The 21,248-nt window shown below is 41.8% G+C and overlaps 1 protein-coding gene and 1 non-coding gene across 4 annotated transcripts in view; one reads left to right on the top strand and one right to left on the bottom strand.

Annotated features, from left to right (window-relative positions):
* Positions 1 to 618: 618 nt before the first annotated feature.
* The window catches only part of STRN (striatin), a 136,099-nt gene continuing 115,469 nt past the window's right edge, over positions 619 to 21,248 (top strand). The window contains exon 1 of one of the 3 annotated variants that reach the window (XM_032239305.1): positions 619 to 984. In XM_032239305.1, coding sequence (XP_032095196.1) covers positions 751 to 984 — 234 coding nt within the window. In that variant the 5' untranslated portion in view covers positions 619 to 750. The remainder of the gene's footprint in view (positions 985 to 21,248) is intronic. The other 2 variants (XM_032239306.1, XM_032239307.1) reach the window with 2 other exon arrangements.
* On the bottom strand, positions 8,305 to 8,409 carry LOC116524351. Its single transcript, XR_004257294.1, has one exon. It is a non-coding gene; the product is annotated as a U6 spliceosomal RNA (small nuclear RNA).

The following is a 21,248-nucleotide window of genomic DNA, read 5'->3' as shown; positions in this document are numbered from 1 at the left end:
GGTCAGGCAACAGGTTTGAGCCCCTTGAGTCAAAAAAGAAAGGCAGGCGTGACAGCGACCCACAGACTGGCAGAATGGAGGAGCGTCTAGGGTGACAGAAACTCCGAAGTCGGAGCGCGCGAGAGCACGCGGACGGACGGCGGGAGAACCCCAGTCCCGCTGCCGCACCAGGTAGTTCGCTTTGACCCTGTTTCTTCACAGAACGGCCAGGAAGCCTTAAAAGATACGCGGCTCGGGCTGGTATCTCGGCGTGGTAACTTCCGTGTGTGTGTGTGTCTGTGTGCAACAGGGAGCGCCGCCCGCGTGTGTGTGTCTGTGTGCAACAGGGAGCGCCGCCCGCCAACTTCCGTGTGCGAGGAAGGCTGGAACGCCGCCCGCCCGCGCCCAGCCAGCCCCAGAGGAAACCCGCGCTCCCCGCCCGGCCGGCCCCCTCCGCGGCGATCCGGGGCGGGCGGGACGGGCCCGAAGCCACGCCCCAGCCGAGGCGCAGCCCCACAGGCCGCCTTGGCTGCGCTCGCCCGCGCCCCGCCCCGCGACTACATTTCCCGGCAAGCCCCGGGCCGCCCGCGCGCTGCAGTTGACCCATTTCCCGGCCCGTCACGGGCTCGGCCGGCCCCCGCTCCCAGGCGGCTGCTCCCTGCTGACTGGGGTGTGGGCGGGAGCGGCGGAGGGAGGAGGAGGCGCTGCTTGCCGCCGCTGTTGCCTCCGCTGCTGGGCGCCGGGGCAGCTCCCCGGGTATCTGCGGCCGCCATGGACGAGCAGGCGGGTCCCGGCGTCTTCTTCAGCAACAACCACCCGGGCGCCGGTGGTGCCAAGGGGCTCGGGCCTCTGGCGGAGGCTGCCGCGGCCGGCGATGGGGCGGCTGCGGCGGGGGCGGCCCGAGCCCAGTACAGTCTCCCAGGGATCCTGCACTTCCTGCAGCACGAGTGGGCCCGCTTCGAGGTGGAGAGAGCCCAGTGGGAGGTGGAGCGGGCGGAGCTGCAGGTAAAGACCCTCCCGGCCTGGCCGTCTTCATCCCGCCTCTTTGCTCCCTTCCGCCCCGCCCCGGACCCTTCTCCCCCTCCCCCAGCCCGCTCGCGTCCCCTCCCCCTTTGCTCCCGCCCATCCCACCCTGAGCCCCGTCCCCTTCCTTCCTTCGCCTTTTGCCTTTCGCCTTTCGCTGACCCCACCTCAACCCTGTTCTCACTCCCGTTCCCCGTGCGTTGTTTACCCTCCCCACGCCTCTTCGTCCCTCCATCCCACTCTTAACTCCCAGGCTCATTTCAACTCTGGCCATCCCGCATCTCAGGGCTGCCCTCTCGGTTTACTAATTGGGCTGGCAGTAGTTTTGAGAGACGCGGAGCAAACCGTGAGCTGTCCTGGTGTGCCCCATCCTAGGTCTAGAGACGGTCCCGGCAGAAGGTGCCGGCTTTGGCCCCTGTCTGCGAGGAAGGTGATCAAGAAGACAGCAGAAGTTGTGTCAGTGAGGCCTTGACTCGAGACGAGAAGTTGACTTTGGGCAAAAGTGTTATGCATATATCAGCTCCCTTTTTAATATATGTAACTATCTCTTCTCCACTTTCTTCCGACCCCCTCCCACGTTTCTTTTAGGTATTTCCAGTTAATGCATTTTGAATGAAGGACCTAGATGATCACAGAGAGAATGGTTCAGAGATGGTTCTTGTTCTCAGAGTCTGAAACGTCCCAAGGGTTAATTTTATGTTCAGTGTTTTGGGAGATTTTCTTGTACTTTAAAAGGAACTAAAAAGGGGCTTTGAAGTTAGTTACATTGCCTTGCATAATCTGCAAGATAAAGTATAGCCAGGGAGGAGATACTGTGGGCTCTGAAAATAATGAAAGCGAGGCTGATACTTTACAGGCCATTCAGAATTGTTGAATAGGTTTTCAGTGGTTGTTTTAAAACTTTCAAGGCATACACACCAATTTCAAGAGGAACTTAACTATGAATAGTTGTGCCTTTCTGTTTTACGGGCTAAGCCTGTATACTTATGAAATTTGAATATAGTTTTAGTTGGTGAAACACTTGAATTTAAAATGCTACCCAGTGTGTCACTTTTTTTGGTAACATGTATTTTCTTTGGCACTTAAAGAAGAGGAGAAATCTGTTAAATAGAATCATGTGCTGGAACAGGCTCTGTGGTGTAGTGGAAGTGGCTTTGGAAAGAGCCAACACACAGGGCTATAGTAGACAAGGTTATAGTAAGGGCTGTGTTTGTTGCTAGGTCTGTGACCTTGAGAAAATCCTTTAACCTCTCTGGGTTTCACTTTTATCATTTATTTATTCAGCACCTGTGTATTGAGTGCCAGGTATGTGTTTAGGCCCAGGGGTGAAAAAAAAAATGACCAAACTTCTGCCCTCATTGAGTTTATGTTTCAGTGGAGAGGCAAACAGCCGAGCAGATGCGCCTATAGAATATAATGGCTTATAGTGGCAACTGCTGTGAGAAAAAAGTAAGTCAGGGTTCAGGAATAGAGTGTGATAAGGGCAGCTATTTTAGATGGGGTGCTCAGTGTAGGCCTCTGAGAGGTGATAAATGAACAGTTGAATGAAGTGAGGGAGTGACCAATAGTTTCTATGATTCCTTATAAGTCTGTATTTCTTTTCTTTTTTTAGACGGAGTCTTGTTTCATCGCCCAGGCTAGAATGCAGTGGCGCAGTCTCGGCTCACTGCAACCTTTGCTTCCTGGGTTGACGTGATTCTCCCGCCCCAGCCTCCTGAGTAGCTGGGATTACAGGCACCTGCCACCAACACCCCGGCTGGCTTTTGTATTTTTAGTAGAGATGGGGTTTCACCGTGTTGGCCAGACTGGTCTCGAACTCCTGACCTTGTGATCTGCCTGCCTCAGCCTCGCAAAGCGCTGGGATTACAGGCGTGAGCCACCACACCCAGCCTTAAGTCTATATTTCTAGTTACATGTTTATATCCTTTGGCAGCTTTCTCATCCCTGCTGTTCCGTCGCTGTAGTATTTAGTTGATCTAGTCTATTTGCAAGTTGTCTTTGACCTTGTCTATGTAGTTTCCAACAAATTTGAATGCTTACAGGTTGACATTTATTAGCAGTGCACTCTATAAAAGGTGTGGCTTTCAGGCTTCAAGGAAATGTTAAAGGCAGAGTTTAATGTTGTGCAGTTATGGGCAATGATTTTTGCATGTAGCTACTTTAATTTCTTTTCCAGTTTTGGGAATGTAAGATAAGTCACAGTAATTTGGTAAAAAACACACCAGAAAACAATGCTTACCTTCCTACCTGTGGAAGTTGGGAAATTCCAACCCATCCTCTCCCCTGTTCACTCCCTTTCCTCATTTAAACTTTTCAATTTACCAGTAACTGTAGTTAATCTTCAATTTTTATACACACATCCACCAACACCTCTTCCTGGGTTATTCGTGGCAAATGTTTATTAATTCCAGGTAGCTTTCCCATGGGTGCATATCATATTAAAGACACTACTTAAAAAAATTTTTTTTTCTTATTTTGGAGACAGGGTCTTGCTCTGTTGCCCAGGCTGGAGTGCAGTGGCACTATCTTGGCTCACTGCAACCACCGCCTCCCAGGTTCAAGCAGTCCTTCTGCCTCAGCCTCCCAAGTAGGTGGGATTACAGGCATGTGCCACTATGCCTGGCTGATTTTTGTATTTTTAGTAGAGATGGGGTTTCACCATGTTGGCCAGGTTGGTCTTGAACTACTGACCTCAGTGATCTGCCTGCCTCAGCCTCCCAAAGTGCTGGGATGATGGCGTGAGTCACTGCGCCCAGCCAAGGACATTGCTTATTTAACAGTATCTTTTGTTTTGTGCACAAGTTAAATTAAGCTTCCACAGAGAAACTTTAAAAATGTGTAATTTTCTTAATAGCACGTGTATGATATATTTTGGGGGGAAAGGTTTGCAATAATCTGTGGTCTTTGTCTCCTCTTATTAGTATAATTGAAAAAATTTTAAATCATTTCTTTACATTACCACCAATTACATTTGAATCTTCTCTATTTTTCTTTTATCATTGGAATTTTCTTGGAAACAATAAGAAGTAAAAGAGTTGAATGCATTATGATAAAATATGGATCAGTTGGTGTCCTCCTTTTAATTTTTAAATCTTTCTCAAGCCATTAACACCAGAGTCAACATAAATACCTTTAAGATTAAGTCAAATTTGCCCCTTCAGGAACCTGTCAGCCCTGCTTTTTCAGGTTGCCAGGGAAGAGTTGTGAAAGGCAATCCAAGCTCTCATCTACCTGGCCTGCCTTTACCGCTTCCCCCGTCCTTCAGATCTTGGGAGTAAGGAAACAGCCACATTATAGCAAATACCTATTTGTTTGTTATTTATTTCACTCTTGCCCGTCTTAGTTGATAAATTCTCTTTTTATTTTTGATAATGCTCTCCTCCTCACACCCAGTTGAGATTAGACAATTCATGGGGGTGGGAGGAAAAGAATGATTAAGATTTTTAGTGAGCTTTACATTTGTAAAAGGGATTGGAGAAGGAGTACTAATGATATTTGAGAAAAGAATGTGTATGTGAGGCATTGTGCTAGATAACCTCAAAGAAACATGTTTAGTTAGTATGATATAACTTGTAAAAGAATCAGAGTGTTTATCATTTGGGGAGGGGGCTAGTTTCCTTAGAATAGTGAAGGAGAGGCTGGGTGCAGTGGCTCACGCCTGTAATCTCAGCACATTGGGAGGCCCAGCGGGCAGATCATGAGGTCAAGAGATTGAGACCATCTTGGCCAACATGGTGAAACCCTGTCTCTACTAAAAATACAAAAATTAGCTGGGTGTGGGGGCATGCGCCGGAGGCTGAGGCAGGAGAATCCCTTGAACCCGGGAGGCAGAGGTTGCAGTGAGCCGAGAACGCACTACTGACCTCCAGCCTGGCAACAGAGCGAGATTGTCTCAAAAAAAAAAAAAAGGAATAGTGAAGGAGAGAAGAGTTAGCAGTGAATAGGGAGAATATCAGGAGGAAAGAACTTTATGTGGTCATGAAAACCTAAGGCTCAGCATTTGAAAATTACTGACTTAGGAGAAAACAGGCGTAAATAAAAAATGTTGGCCCTAGATTTTGATATCTGTGTGTTATAGAAAAGGCTCTGCTATTTACCTGGAAGTGTTAGAGTTGTGTGAAAAAGGTGGCAAGATTGAGTAGCTTAGGGCATGTGGCATGGAGGCTGTATGCTGGAGTTTCGGCTTTAATGATTTGTATTTTCTGGGTTTTGGCATTAATGATTTATATTTTCACTCCCCAAATATTTTTCAAGTAACTACTTCATGCCAGGTCTTGTTGTAGACGGTGGAGATACAACAACAAAAACACAGATCTTGCCCTTGTGAAGCTTAAATTGTTGAGGCAGATGGTGATAAATAAATACATAAAATGTTGGGAAGGAAAATAAGAGGGTTTGAGAGGGTGGAATGGGGAAGAAAGGATTCACTGATTAGATGCCATTCGAGCTAAGACCTGAAAAGGTGATACCTAAGGTGAGGAAAGAGCTTTCTAGATGGAAGGAACAGCTGGGGGAAGGGAGCATGCTTGGAATGTTTAAGGAAAAACAAGGAGGCAAAAGTTGCTAGAGTGGAGGAAGAGAATGAAGAAGTCATGTCAGACAGGGTAAGAACTTTGGCCTTATACCTCAGCAAGATGAGCAGCCATCAGAATGTTTTGAGCAAAAGAGGGACACCATCTTTAAAAGGGACCCTTTGCAATGATTCAGAATAGACTTGGAGGGACGACAAGAGTAGAAGCAGAAGGGGGACTAATTAGGAGGTGACTTTAATAAATCCAGGCAGAAGTTGAACTAAGGTGGAAGTGACAAGATATGTGAATGTGTATTTTGATACATATTCAAAATAATACAAAATACAGAATTCTGAATAGAGCCAACAAAATGTGCTAAAGGATAGAATGTGGGGTTTGAAAAAAAGGGGAGTCAAAAATGACTCAGAAGTATTTAGAGGGCCAGGTACAGGGTGGCTCAAAACCTGTAATCCCAGTAGTTTGGGAGGCTGAGGCAGGAGGATCACTTGAGCCCAGGAGTTCAAGACCAGCCTGGGCAACATGGCAAAACCCCATCTTCAGAAAAAAATTTTTTAAAAAATTAGCTGGGTGTGATGGTGTGCGCCTGTAGTCCCAGCTCCTTGGGAGGATCGTTTGGGGCTGGGAGGTTGAAGCTGCAGTGAGTCATGATCACTCCACTGCACTCCAGCTTGGGCAACAGAAGGATACCCTTTCTCAGGGAAAAAAAAAAAAAAAAGTATAGCCTGGGCAAAATGGTGAAGCCTTATCACTCTCTTTTTTTTGTTGTTGTTAAGATGGGGTTTCACCATGTTGGTCAGGCTGGTCTTGAACTCCCGACCTCAGGTGATCTGCCCACCCTGCCCTCCAAAGTGCTTGGATTACAGGTGTGACCCACCACGCCCGAAGCCTCATCTCTACAAAAAATACAGAAAATTAGCTGGGTGTGTTGGCACGTGTCTGTGGTCCCAGCTACTTGGGAGGCTGAGGTGCGAGGATTGCTTGAACCCTGGAGATCAAGGCTTCAGTGCACTATGATCGTGCCTCTGAACTCTAGCCTGGGCACCATTGTGAGGCCCTGTCTCAGAAAAAGACAAACAAAAATATGTGTATAGAGGGAGACTGAGCAGCCTCAAAAGACAGCTGAGAAGATTTACTGAGCTTTTTAATGGAAAACATAAATACTTAACATAAGTTTGCCTTTATTATTGTGACTATTATTTCTAACAAAGCTTACTATGCGTTTTATGCCTAAAATACATATTTGCCGTAATTTTGATTTCTCAGAGTCTTAGTTTCCTCATGTGTAAGATAAGGATAATAAATTACCTTGTGAGAATTAAATTAAGATAATTTAAAGTACTTAGCAGAGGCATGGTTCATAACACCAAGTTAAGTGCTTAATAAATAAGTGGTTGCAGATGCATGATGCTAAACTTTTGCTCTTGGTTATCTCCTCATCCCCAGAGAAAAGCATAATCTTCAGTCATGAACTTTTCTGAGGCCAGAGCACACAAGTGCCATCCTGAGGCCATGCATTGTCATATTCTGTGTCTGACCTGGCTCTAAGAGATTTAATGGGAGTGAATAGTTGCCTTCACTGTCAGCCTCAGAACATTGAGGATATACTTCAAGTGTATTTGCTTTCCTTAATAACCCAGTAGGTATCTGTTATCTTGGAATTCATATAAACTTCTGTATATGTTTATCTTAACTTTGCAGTACATCTTGGGTAGCAAATTGTATAAATTTACTAACCACATTATGAAATGAATCCTAGATTTTATTTGGCCCTTTAAACCTCTTTCGTTACATTTTGAGCAGGTGAACTCCATTGTGGAATGGTATAATTTTGTCAGCAGGTTCATTTTTCATTGTATTCAAATTCTTGATAATTTAATAATCTTCATATTTTAGAAAGCTTATAGAGGCTTTAATCTTTTAAAACATATCCTATTATTTGTCTCTTCAGTTCAGTGTTTCTCAACCTTAGCTATGCTCTTAGAATAATCAGAGGTAACACTTAAAAATACCAATTCCCTAGCCAAGCTCGGTGGCTCACGCCTGTAATCCTAGCACTTTGGGAGGCTGAGGCGGGTGGGTTACCCGAGCTCAGGAGTTTGAGACCAGCCTGGGCAACATGGTGAAATCCTGCCTCTACTAAAATACAAAAGAAATTAGCCGGGCGTCAGGGCGTGCACCTGTAGTCCCAGCCACTCAGGAGGCTGAGGCAGAATTGCTTGAACTTAGGAGGCAGAGGTTGCAGTAAGCCAAGATTGTGCCACTGTCCTCCAGACTGGGCAACACAGCAAGACTCTATCTCTACAAAAAAATAAAAAATAAAAAAATACCAATTCCCTGGGCTTTATCCCAGATCAATTACATCAGAATCTTAGGTGTTAGTATTAGGACCCCTAGCATTAGTAGTTTTTGAGCTCCCCAGTATGTAGCAGGGATTCGGAACCACTGCTTTAGTTGTTTTTTCATATCTATAAAAGTTTGATGATTTCAACACTTTTATTAGTATTCCATATATGGATGGCTTTTTATAGAATTTGGGATATAATTTCTTTTTCCATTGTTCTTTCTGATGATAGCTAGCATTTTATTTTTAGGCAGGAGAATATTATAATTTGAATCACCTCCTTCTGACTGAGATGTAATGACAGAGTAATCTTTGAGCTGGAATGAACTTTGGAAGTAATCAGCTCAATTAGGTAAAGTGAGGTTCAGAGAGAGGCTGAATGACCAAGAATGAAATAGGTTTTGTACAAGCTGGGTCACTTACATCTCCAGATATCTTTACTGTTTTATTTTTTCATATTTTTTGTCTAGGGGCCATGCTAATCTTCTGTATCATTCCAATTTTAGTGTATGTACTGCCACAGCCAGCAAGCACTCTTTAGTTTTTTTAAAGCCCTTTCAGATACAATATATCATTTAACCTCTACAACCTTCTGAGGTAAGCAGAGCCACACTGATGCTTTTTTTAAAAAATAACAGACATAAAGATTTTACCATGTTTTACTGATTTCTAGCTTATTTTATTGGTTACGTTTAAGATTTTCTCTGTCTTTGGTGTTCTGTAGTTTCATTATGATGTGGCACAGTATAGATTTTTTTTAATGTTGTTTGGGACTTCATTAGACTCCTGGAACTTGTGGATTGGCTTCTCATTAGTTCTGCTGATTTCTTAGTTGCTATCTTGTTAGGTTTGTCCTCGATTGCATTTTCCTTTCTTCTCCTTTTGGATTTCTGATTATATTGGATTTGGATTATATTTGGATTTCTGATCTTAGAGCTTCTCCATTATCTGCTGTATATTTTCCATCTTTTTATCTCTCCATGCTTTATTCTTGATAATTATTCTGACTTACTTTCCAGTCTGTGAATTACCTTCCAATCCATTAATTTTCTCTTCAGTTGAGTCTAATTTGTTAAAACCATCTACTGAATTTTTAGTTTTGGTTATTGTTGAAGTTCATTTTGGTCCCTTTTCAAATCTGCTGGGTCATTTCTTAAAAACATTTTGTTCTGTTCTCAGCAGATATTTTCAGTGTCATCTTTAATTCTTTAAATGTAGTAAGTAGTTATTTTTTAGTGTTTCTGCACTTCCTTTATCTGAGGTCTTACAGGTACCTTTGTGTGTTCTGTTATTTCTGCTGGTTCTTGCTCATGATGACTTGTTCTCTTGTGTCCTTAGTTTATCTTTGTGTGCTGCCTACCGTTCTTGAAATACTATAAGACTGGCTGGGTGCGGTGGCTCATGCTTGTAATGCCAGCCCTTTGGGAGGCTGAGGCGGGAGGATCACCTTAGTGATGCGGAGTTTAAGACTAACCTGCCCAACATGCTGAAACCCCTTCTCTACTAAAAATACAAAAATTAGCTGGGCATGGTGGTGGGTGCCTGTAATCCCAGCTACTTGGGAGGCTGAGGCAGGAGAATCACCTGAACATGGAAGACGGAGGTTGTAGTGAGCTGAGATCCCACCACTGCAATCCAGCTTGGGCAACAGACTCGTCTAAAAAAAGAAGAAAGTGGGGAGGGCTGGGTGTGGTGGTTCACACCTGTAATCCCAGCACTTTGGGAGGCTGAGGCGGGCGGATCATGAGGTCAGGAGATCAAGACCATCCTGGCCAACATGGTAAAGTCCTGTCTCTACTAAAATACAAAAAATTAGCTGGGTATGGTGGCTGGCTCCTGTAGTCCCAGCTACTCAGGAGGCTGAGGCAGGAGAATCGCTTGAACCTGCAAGGTGTAGGTTGCAGTGAGCTAAGATCACGCCATGGCACTCCAGCCTGGCAACAGAGACTCTTGTCTCAAAAAAAAGAAGAAAAGAAAAAAGAGAAACTGTGAGACTAATCTGAGCTCTCAAATAAAGGTATCTTCTTTAGAAAAGGGTTTTTTTGTTTGTTTGTTTTTTTGCATTTGCTTCTGGTAGATGTCTAGAGGCATTACCAGTCTAGAACCACTTTATTTTTTATCTTTTTTTGAGACTGTCTTACTCTGTCATCCAGGCTGGAGTGCAGTGGTGTGATCTTGGCTTACTGCAACCTCTGCCTTCTAGGTTCAAACGATTCTCGTGCGTCAGCCTACGGAGTAGCTTTGACTACAGGTGTGCACCATCACACCTAGCTTATTTTTTTTTTTTAATTTTTATTTTTTGAGATGGGCATTCCCTCTGTCACCCAGTGTGATCTCGGCTCACTGCAACCTCTGCCTACTGGGATCAAGCAATTCTGCCTCAGCCTCCTGAGTAGCTGGGACTACAGGTGCCTGCCACCATCCCTGTTTACTTTTGTATTTTTAGTAGAGACGGAGTTTCACCATAATGGCCAGTCTGGTCTTGAACTCCTGACCTTGTGATCCACCCGCCTTGGCCTTCCAAAGTGCTGGGATTACAGGTGTGAGCCACTGTGCCTGGTCAATGCCTGGCTAATTTTTGTGTTTTTAGTAGAGGCGGGGTTTTGCTATGTTGGCCAGGCTGGTCTTGAACTCCTGGCCTCAAGTGATCTGCCTGCCTCAGCCTCCCAAAATGGTGGGATTACAGACATGAGCCACCACACCTGGCCCAGAATGACTTTAAAGTAAATGCCTTCCTTAAGGTGTTTGGGCCACCCAGCTGATGTGAATTTTGGTTGTGAATACATTTGAGGTCCAGTATACTTCTGTTTCATCTTTGTTTTGAAGACATAAGCCCTTTAGGGTCTTAGCTAAATGTGAGGGTATATCACTTGTTAGATGTCTACTCTGGATGGGTGGAGTGTTTAATTTTTGCTTGTTGGGTCCTGCAAGGCTGTTTATTCTGATTGGCCAATATCCTAAGGGCAAAAATGGCTTTGTGCTCCCTTACCTCACTGGGTTCCCATTTTCCCTATTATTTTGGCCGGATAATTCCTTGCTATGTTTGTGTTGCTTTTAAGAAAATTGTGAAAATATTTTGTCCAGAAGTTTTGGCTGTGTTCAGTAGAATTGCTATGGGGCACGATAACTGGAAACTGAATTCTCTTATTTTACTTTCAAAATCTGACAAATGGGAATGGCCCTACTAATTATTTGGGGAGAAATAATGTTGACAGTACTCCTTTATCAAGAGATGTGCTTATTTAGTCCTGAACTTTATTTCTAAATCTACTCTTCTTTGAATGATAAAGGGAGACCTACAGTTTTTCTCCAAAATCTTGATAACTGAAGCAGAGTTTAAAACAAAACGCTTTGCTATGCAGTCTTTGAAAGGTGTTTGAAAGTTCAGATACTCTAGATAGAGTCCCCTTTGCCAGCCTACTGTCTTCTTGAAGTCAGCTATACTTTTGAGTAGCATTGAGGTTTAGATTCTGGGCCATTACAGATAAAATTGTCCTTGGATCTCTGGAATTTCTTGGCTCAGTGGCCAATTTGACAAAACAGTCTATTGACTGTCTTAATTGGGCAGTGGGAAGTATGGCTGTCAGAGTCAGACATCTCTGTCACTTTCAGTTTAAAATTTTTCTAGGCCTCATTTTTGTACAATGTGGTGGGTGATAATATCCCTACTAAGCAGGATTGTTGTAAGATTTAAAAAAAGATAAAGTATGCAAAATATGTGGTACATGATGGGTGTCCAATAAGTGGTTTGCTTTTTTGTTGGTTGAGATTTCTATGGACAGAAGGCATTAATTTATTATTTATTTGAGTCTTATTGTAGAGGCCAAGAACCAGTTTCAGTGATCCATTTGTCACAGTAGCTACTTACATTCTCTTTGCCCTGTAAGTACAGGTTGAGCATCCCTAATCCAAAAATCCTAAATTCAAAATGCCTCAAAATCTAAAACTTTTTGAGTGCTGCTGATATGATGTCACAAATAGAAAAATTCATACCTGACCTCATGTGGCAGGCAGTAGTCAAAAAGCAGGTGCACAACATAGTTTAGTATCCCATAGGGAAAAATAAAATTACCTTTAAACTCTATGTATAAGGTGTATATGAAACATAAGTGAATTTTGTGTTTAGACTTTGGTCTCATTCCCAAGGTATCTCATTAGGCATGTTCAAATCTTCCAAACTCTGAAATCCAAAATACTTCTGGTCCCAAGCATTTCATATAAGGTGTAGATAGCTTATAGATACTAAGGACTGGAGATAGTAATTGAGGAAGATTTGGAGTTCAGGAGAGAAGCTTGAGGCAAGAGAGAAATTGAGGAAGGGGTAGAAGGGGAAAAGAAGCAGAAGAGGGGAGTAGAGGGGTGGAAAGAGCAGAGGCAGAGGAGAAACTGCATGCATTAACCTGTTCTTAACTCTTCAAGGATTTCTTATCTGTATTTTTCATTTTGGCACTTATAACTGTAGAATTCTAGGGCTGACGGGAATACACACACGTACACATGCATATATGCACACATATGCACTGCCCTCCTCCCTCTAATGAAGTCTAATGAAGGAAGAAGATTTTCTTTCTTCATTAGACTATGAATATTTTACCTCAGAGGGACCTTAGAATTTAAGTAATCTCATTCCTGTTTCATCAGTTAGGGCTAGAGAAATGAAGTGACTTTTCTCAGGTCACTATGAATTAGTTTAATCTTAGTTTAGAACCCAGGAGTCCTGGTACCCAGGCCAGGGTGTTGCTCTGTATACCGTATCCTCTCCTTTTGGTCCCTCCCTCTGTGTAGCTGCTTCTGACTTGAAGGAGCCAAGTGAATTTTAACATTTAGATGATTAAGTATGAAAAGTTGTCATAATTTAAATTCTTTTTTTTTTTTTTTTTTTTTTTTTTGAGACAGAGTTTCACTCTTGTTACCCAGGCTGGAGTGCAATGGCGCGATCTCGGCTCACCGCAACCTCCGCCTCCTGGGTTCAGGCAATTCTCCTGCCTCAGCCTCCTGAGTAGCTGGGATTACAGGCACACACCACCATGCCCAGCTAATTTTTGTATGTTTAGTAGAGACAGGGTTTCACCATGTTGACCAGGATGGTCTCGATCTCTTGACCTCGTGATCCACCCGCCTCGGCCTCCCAAAGTGCTGGGATTACAGGCTTCTTACGATTATTTCAAGTTTTTCTTGAAGTAGAATAATTGAGTGAAACAATAGAGTAAGGGGTTAAGAAAAATCTTTAACAATTTGTGTTTCTCAAAAGTCCTTAACAATATAGTTCTCTGATTTCTTTAAATAATTTTATTTTTGTATAGGGAATACTGAAATAAAATTCTTATTTCATCTTAAAAAAATCTACAGCCTCTTGGGTTTAAGCAGTTCTCCTGCCTCAGTCTCTCAAGTAGCTGGGATTACAGACACCCACCACCACACCCAGCTAATTTTTTGTATTTTTAGTAGAGATGGGTTTTGCCATGTTGGCCAGCGTGGTCTTCACCTCCTGGCTTCAAGTGATCCACCTGCCTCAGCCTCCCAAAGTGCTGGGATTACAGGCATGAGCCACCACACCAGGCCAAATTTGGAGCTTTTTTAGCTTGCTTTGAAGGTAGCTTAACTAAGTTTTGTATATACATTTTGATATAGTGTGTGTTTATTGATCGTATATCAAATTGTATAGTGCTTTGAGTTTTAGGTTATTTTTAATTTTTATTTTAAAGAGATTGGGTCTGTCTTGCCATGCTGACCAGGCTGGAGTGCAGTGGCTATTCATAAGCATACTTATAGTTCACTGTAGCCTCAAACTCCTGGGCTCTGTTGATCCTCCTGCTTCAGCCTCCAGAATAGCTGAGATTCCAGTATTGAGACACTAGGTGTGGTTATTAGTCTGTTTTTAGGCAGTCTTACATATGCTATGTTAGGACAGGATAATATGTCAACTATGTATGTATTTGCTGTTATGCAGAAAGTTATTTGACGAAATAAGATCATTTCCTTGGCAGACTTAATGCCATTTTTTCTTTTAAAAAAAGTACCTTATCTGAATAAGATAATGAAATATTAGAAGACATTGATATGTAAGAAGGAAAATTTATTATACAATTGGCTGGAAGCAGTATGGCAGAAGACAAAGGCAATAGGTATCTTGTTTTGGAGATGAGATGGAAAGAAAAATAAGGGAGTAGGAACCCTGGAATTAAGGTGAGCTTGGGAAGTATTGTATAAGGTTGTGTGAAATAGGTATTTTGGGTGTGGCAAATATGCATCACTCACCAGAAAGGTTAAAGGAAAGGGCCAGAGGGAATGTTTCATTACTGAACACACAGGTTTCATTAGCGTTCATTTGAATGTGAGAGAAATCAGCTCCGATACCGGTATATCTAGTTAGGAGAAGTAAATACCGTGTCAAATTCCACAGTGGTGATACCAGTTTCACCTGAAGGAAAATTACAGCCCAGTCTGGGATTTGCTCTTCTTTTTATTTATACTTCCTAAATGAGAAGGTTAACCAGTGAGCAAAAGAGCCTGAGTTATAGGCACAACCAAAACCTGCTCCTGAGGAATGTGGTTTGGTGTGAAGCTGAAAGGAGGGAACAGGGAGGAGCCTGTGATCTGGGTCAGCGCACTTGCTGAACTTGAAAAGTACAGTCTGCCAGTGGAGAAGGTATCCATGGTCCTAGTAATTCAACCCAGTACTTTAATCTGTTGTTTCTCCTTTCTGTTCTTCTTTATCTGCCAACATTAATAATAGTTTCATTTATTGAGCATTTTCTATGTCCTAGGTACAGTGCTAAGCACTTTACATGTACAATCTATTTTAATATTTGTAAAACTGTATGTAGTAGATATTAATCATTCCCACATTCATAGGTGAGAAATTTGGGAAGAAAGGTTAAATAATTTGCTGTAGAAAAAGTCTGAGTGATGGGTCTGGGCATAGTAAGTAGAAGGAAATATTTTGTAGTTTTTCTTTTTCTCTCATACTTCAGGGTCATCTTGCAGGGCTGGAATGTTTTCCACCCCATTGTCTGTCTAGCGAATTTCTAGTCATCTTTCAAGATTCCATTAACTCTGGGAAACCTGTCTGACTTCCAGGCATAAGGAAGCTTCGTGCTTCCCTAACAACTTGTATATATATTGTTACTCAGCACCATCCATACTGGTGGTTGGTCAGTTAATCCAAAAAGATGTTAAAATGATATCTTAAACAATTTGTTTTAGGTTAATAGTATATAGACGTTTAGTCCTTGGCCACTGTAAGACAGGCCTACCCACCCTTCATGTTTTTGTTTCCTAGAATGCTGATTGGAGTTTTGTATTGTCATTCTTGAATAAGCTACAGTGTGTGTGTGTGTGTGTGTGTGTGTGTGTGTGTGTGTGTGTGTGTGTTTGTGTGTGTGTTTTATTTTTGAAACAGAGTTTCGCTCTTGTTGCCTGGGCTGGAGTACAGTGGTACGATCTTGGCTCACCACGACTTCCGCCTCCCAGGTTCGAGGAATTCTCCTGCCTCAGCCTCCTGAAAAGCTGGGATTACAGGCATGTGCCATTACGCTCGGCATGTGTTTTTTTAAAAATGATTTCTGAGCTGGGCGCAGTGGCTCAAGCCTGTAATCCCAGCACTTTCGGAGGCCGAGGCGGGTGGATCACGAGGTCAAGAGATCGAGACCATCCTGGTCAACATGGTGAAACCCCGTCTCTACTAAAAATACAAAACATTAGCTGGGCATGGTGGTGCGTGCTTGTAATCCCAGCTGCTCAGGAGGTTGAGGCAGGAGAATTGCCTGAACCCAAGAGGCGGAGGTTGCAGTGAGCCGAGATCGCGCCATTGCACTCCAGCCTGGGTAACAAGAGCGAAACTCCGTCTCAAAAAAAAAATGATTTCTGGTTTTGGTTTTCCCAGTAAAGCAGAGTGAATGCAGAATCCTAGATTTTTTATTACCCCCACCCCCAGTCTTTTACAGTTGTTTCACCCACATTTAATTTGACAGCAGTATTTTTGGTGGGTCTCCTTTATTGTCTTGTCTTTCCAAGGCATTATTCCTTTTTATGTCCATATTTTACTGGTTTATGTAATATTTAATTGAATTCTTTAATTCAAGTAACAAGTGCAACTGGCATAAACAGTTTTGAGAGGAAACCTAGTTGACTCTTGGTGAATTTATACAACTCTACCATGGAGACCAAAATGTATGGTGAACTATAAAGAATAGTCTATTAGCTGTGAATATTTAATGTGCCCTGGACTTCAGGCAGTGTTCTCCAAAAAGATGAGAACGCTGGTTAATCCATAGAATTGGTTAAGAGGGGATTTGTGAGAACTTCTGTGTCTCTATTATACCTGCTATTTCAGTGGTCCTCAACCTCTTTGGCACCAGGGACCGGTTTTATGGAAGACAATTTTTCCCATACCAGTCAGTGGCCCAGGGGTTAGAGACCCCTGTCCTATCTCATACTTGGTATATTTGTTTGTTCAGTAGATTCCAAGTCACTTAAGGGTGTTTTTATTTCTCTAAGGTCAGTAGAGTGACTGGCACATAGTAGCTGCTTAATAAGTGGTTCTTAAATGAATGAATCATATATTAGGTTACACTGTTATTCAATATGTATTAACAAATGTCTATATATGTGTATCTTGTCTGTCAGCTAAATTGTGTCCTTAAGGGCAGGACCTGTTTCAGACATCTTTGATATTTACCATGTTTGTCAAATTTAGTGAATGTATAGTATATGTTGGTTTTGAGGGAGCAGTGTATCTGCCCCTTTTGCTGCTTGCTAGTTCTGCCTTGCGACTTCCACTGGAAAGAGCTTTTTAGTGCAAATAGTGTCTGCATTTTATTGTATAAAGTATTGCCTGGGCCATACCAAATCATTTTGACAGAGGTCATTTTGGGGACCACAGGCTTCATAATTGCTGCTTGATGCTAGCTGTAGCAAATTGCACTTGGGTTTTGGTAGTTTTCAGTATAGTGTTGTCTCCTTTCATCCCGCCTTGTGTGTTAATCACTTACTGCCAGGAAATGTCTTTGGCATAACATCCTAAAAAGTCTTTGTTATCAGCAGGGTCCTGTAACATTTTTTTTTTCTTTTCTAAAGCCTATGCCTTCAAATTTTTTTTAACAAGTGTCTTACTCCTTCTAAATTGAGAACGAATTGAATATTTTTTCCTTGTAGATAAATCTTATTTTAAATATTGTTGTTATTACTTTGCATTCTGTTTTTCTGATTTTGTTTATATGTTGCATCACCAGTATCTTGTGATATTTAAACTTTTTTGAACTCTGCTTTTTAAAATGAATAAATGCCTCAATTATCTGGAACTTAGACTGAAACACTGTAATCTTATCTCTGAGCCTGCTTCCCTTCAAAAAATTAAGATCTAGCTTTTCAGAATGCTTATAGCTAGCCAAGTAAGTGAGAATAAACACAAAAAGGCCAAAATACGGAAATTCCAAAGATGCCAAAGCTTCACATAAAATGTGCCATCGTGGAATTTAAAGATTTCTGTGCTTTTTCATCAAGATTTTTGGTTGGGGCATTAGACACTTCCTGGAACTGGCATTCTCCTAGGCACTGGAGATACCATGGAGAAGAGGCAGATAGGGTCTCAGCTCACATGGAGCTTATAATCAAGCAGTAATTCTTAACTTTGGACAGACTTGAGTCCATTTTCCCAATGGTAATCTCCACTTTGCCATGCCATTTTAGTTTTCCCTAATTAAAAACAACGCCTGTAATCCTAGCACTTTGGGAGGCCAAGGCGGGTGGATCACCTGAGGTCAGGATCCAGCCTGGCTAACATGGTGAAACCTCGTCTCTACTAAAAATAGTAAAAATACAAACATTAGCTGGGTGTGGTGGGGCGTGCCTGTAATCCCAGCTACTCAGGAGGCTGAGGCAAGAGAATTGCTTGAACCCAAGAGATGGAGATTGCAGTCAGCTGAGATCGTGCGACTGCACTCCAGCCTGGGCAACAGAGTGAGACTCAGTCTCAAAACAAAAAAAACAAGAAACAAAAAAACCAACTAATCAACCAACCAGTAACAACAAAAGAAATCCCTTTCTCAGCTCCTTTATCTATTAGTACTGTCATCCTATTCCTCGTTCTCCTTCATTTCACTCTGAATTTCTTGGAAGGACCACATTTACTACATTCAGTGTTTTTACTAGTCTCATCTCTCTCTGTTGTATTTCTCTTTTTCTATTTTTGATTACTCATTTCTCAATCTCTTGTGATCTTGCTTCTGATCCTCTATTCAGATAATTGATTACTAAATTATACTTTTTTTTTTGGCAGTTACTCTTTGAAGTCCTCCCACTCCAATTCCTTTTCTTTGGATGATTTACAGAAGTATCTCTCTAGCTAGTCTTGATACTTCTCTGCAGTTAAAATTCTCCATGTCTAGTTTGTGCTAATGTCTTCACCAGGATGACCTACTGTAACTTGAAACTTGATCATCCTTTCTAAAATCCTTTTCCCAAACCCAGTTGGCCTGTTTTCTCAGATCTAGCCCCTAATTTACCCTTTCCAGAAACCTAGCCTCAGCTTTCACTCAACCTTTCACTTTTTTTCTTCTTCGAGACGGGGTCTTGCTCTGTCATCTAGGCTGAGTGCAGTGGCGCAATCTCGGCTCACTGCAACCTCTGCCTCCCAGGTTCAAGTGATTCTCCTACCTCAGCCTCCCGAATAGCTGGGATTACAGGCACCCACCACCACACCTGGCTAAGTTTTGTATTTTTAGTGGAGACGGGGTTTTACCATGTTGGCCAGGCTGGTCTCAAATTCCTGACCTCGTGATCTGCCTGCCTTGGCCTCCCAAAGTGCTGGGATTATAGGAGTGAGTCACTGTGTCCAGCCAACCTTTCACTTCCTTGTAGTCACTCTTCTAGCCATCATTAGTTCTGTAAAATACATATTTTAAAATCCTTTTTTAATCATTTAATTCCTAGTACTACTTCTACCCTTGTTCATACCTCATCACCTCATATCTGGATGACTGAAGTAGAATCTTCCCTAATAATTCACTTCTGGTTTCTCCCGTGGCTAAAGTAGTTTACATAGTATTGCCTCCCAAGCTTCTAAAAATTGATTTGTTCAACACATTCTTTTTATTTTATTTTTTGCCTGATACAGGTTTTAAATCTCTCCATGATTAGACTGTTTATATTTCCTATATACATATTAGAGCAGTCATGAATTACTTAATAACACAGAATTTCATTTTTGTATGAACATTATAGAGTGTACCTACACACCCTAAATGGCATAGTCTGTTCTATACCTAGGCTATATGGTATAGCCCATTGCTCCTAGGTTACAAACCTGTATAGCATGTTGCTATACCGAATAATGTAGTCAGATGTAACACAGTGATGAGTACTGGTGTATCTAAACATTCCAAGCCATAAATGTAGAGACGGTACAGTCAAAATATGGTATAACGTTATGGGACCACTGTCCCATATATATGCAGTTCATCTTTGACTGAAATGTCATTATTCAATGCATGACTGTACTCTTTCTAAACCAAAATACTGTTTTCTTGCTTTGTACATAAACCATACCTGCTGTTTTTGTCATTGCTCAAAAGGTTTATTCTGGAATGTCCTTCTGCAACCTTGTAGATTTATATATTCTTTATGCAAATTTAGCTCAAGTCCCATTTGCAACACTAAGATTTTTGGATACCCTCAGCTGTTAGTGATGTTTCTTTTTTAGTACTTGTTTTGTCATTTGACACTTAGGGTGTGCTACCTTATACTGTTTTTACTTGCTTCTTATAAATCAGTCAGTTTAACTAATATTTATTGAACGTCTACTATATGCAAGTAACATTTCTAGGAATTGGGGCTATAGTAGTCAATAGCATAGACAATCTCTCATCTCTTTAGCAACTTACTTTGTACCTTTAAAAAAAATGATCTTCAACACCTATCACAGTATATGTTGTAAATGTTGTTAAAATTGTGTCCAAATTTAACACTGAAGTCCAAATTTCTTGGCTAACAGTGCAGGTAAAAAAAATAGATGACACCTTTTTGGCTGATCAGAATAGAGTGATAACTGGCCAGATATGGTGGCTCATGCCTGTAATTCCAGCACTTGGAGAGACCTGTAATTCCAGCTCCTTGGGAGGCTGAGGCACAAGAATCGCTTGAACCCAGGAGGCAGAGGTTGCAGTGAGCCCAGATTGCACCACTGCACTCCGGCCTGGGCAACAGAGTGAGGCTCTGTCACCAAAAAAAAAAAGAAAGGAAGGTCCACTAATAACTATAGAGGAGCGGATGATCATTCTGTAGGATGAGGGGAAATGTTTTGGAAGATGGTTATTTTATTTTTGATTTAGTAATTTTTTATAAGTAGCCAAAGTAATACTGCCTTGGAAGATGTTACTTCAACTCCATACCCTTAGTGTCCCATGAAAAGGATACAAATAAGCAGAATGCAATTAAATAAATAGAAGTATTAAAAAATATATATTTACTGTCTTGGGATCAGTACCTACCTGTTTTCCACATGCCATTTTAGTTCCATATCATGACAGAATGTTAAACGCTTTAATTTGTAGTTGAGGGAACTGAGGTTGCTCAGAAAAGTTAACTAACTTCAATAAGGTTGCACATATTTGTGAGAAAACCAGGAGTAGGAATTTCCCAACTCCCACTCAGTGCTTTCTCTGTCAAAGGACATTGCATTTTTGTAGAACACAGTTCTACATGGAATTTTGTAGAACACAGTTTAGTAATTACATGTATATAGTCCTGAGTTATCAAGAAAAATTAATTTATAGTCATTGGCTTTTTTGGTAACAAAGGTAGGAATTTGTAGGTTCTTAGTATTTAAATGATTAATTTATCTTGAATATTTTTACATATATCTAGTATTTTATGGTATTTACTTTGTGATGTCTTTTTTTTTTTTTTTTTTTTTTTTGAGACAGAATCTCGCTCTGTCTCCAGGCTGGTGCAGTGGCATGGTCTTGGCTGACTGCAACTTCCAACTCCCTGATTCAAGTGATTCTCCTGCCTCAGCCTCCTGAGTAGCTGGGATTACAGTCATGCGCCACCACGCCCAGCCAATTTTTGTATTTTTAGTAGAGATGGGGCTTCACTATGTTGGCTAGGATAGCCTTGATCTCCTCACCTTGTGATCCACCTGCCTTGGCCTCCAGAAGTGCTGGGATTACAGGCATGAGCCACTGTGCCTGGCCTGTGATGTTTTTTGTTTTTAGACTGTTTGCATGAAAATTATTGCTTTGACATTTTGATTTAATTTTGTATATTATTTTTAGCAGGCAACTAATATTGTGATAGTTGAAAGTCCGGTAGTTATTAGTAAAAGTTTTACTAAAACTTGTCCTTCCTAGTTAAGGAATTTATTTATATTGATT

The sequence above is a fragment of the Sapajus apella genome, unplaced genomic scaffold (genome assembly GCF_009761245.1).
Source record: "Sapajus apella isolate SASKATOON/1434 unplaced genomic scaffold, GSC_monkey_1.0 scaffold44, whole genome shotgun sequence".
Lineage (NCBI taxonomy): Eukaryota > Metazoa > Chordata > Mammalia > Primates > Cebidae > Sapajus > Sapajus apella.
This window is presented reverse-complemented; position numbering and strand designations above follow the sequence as displayed.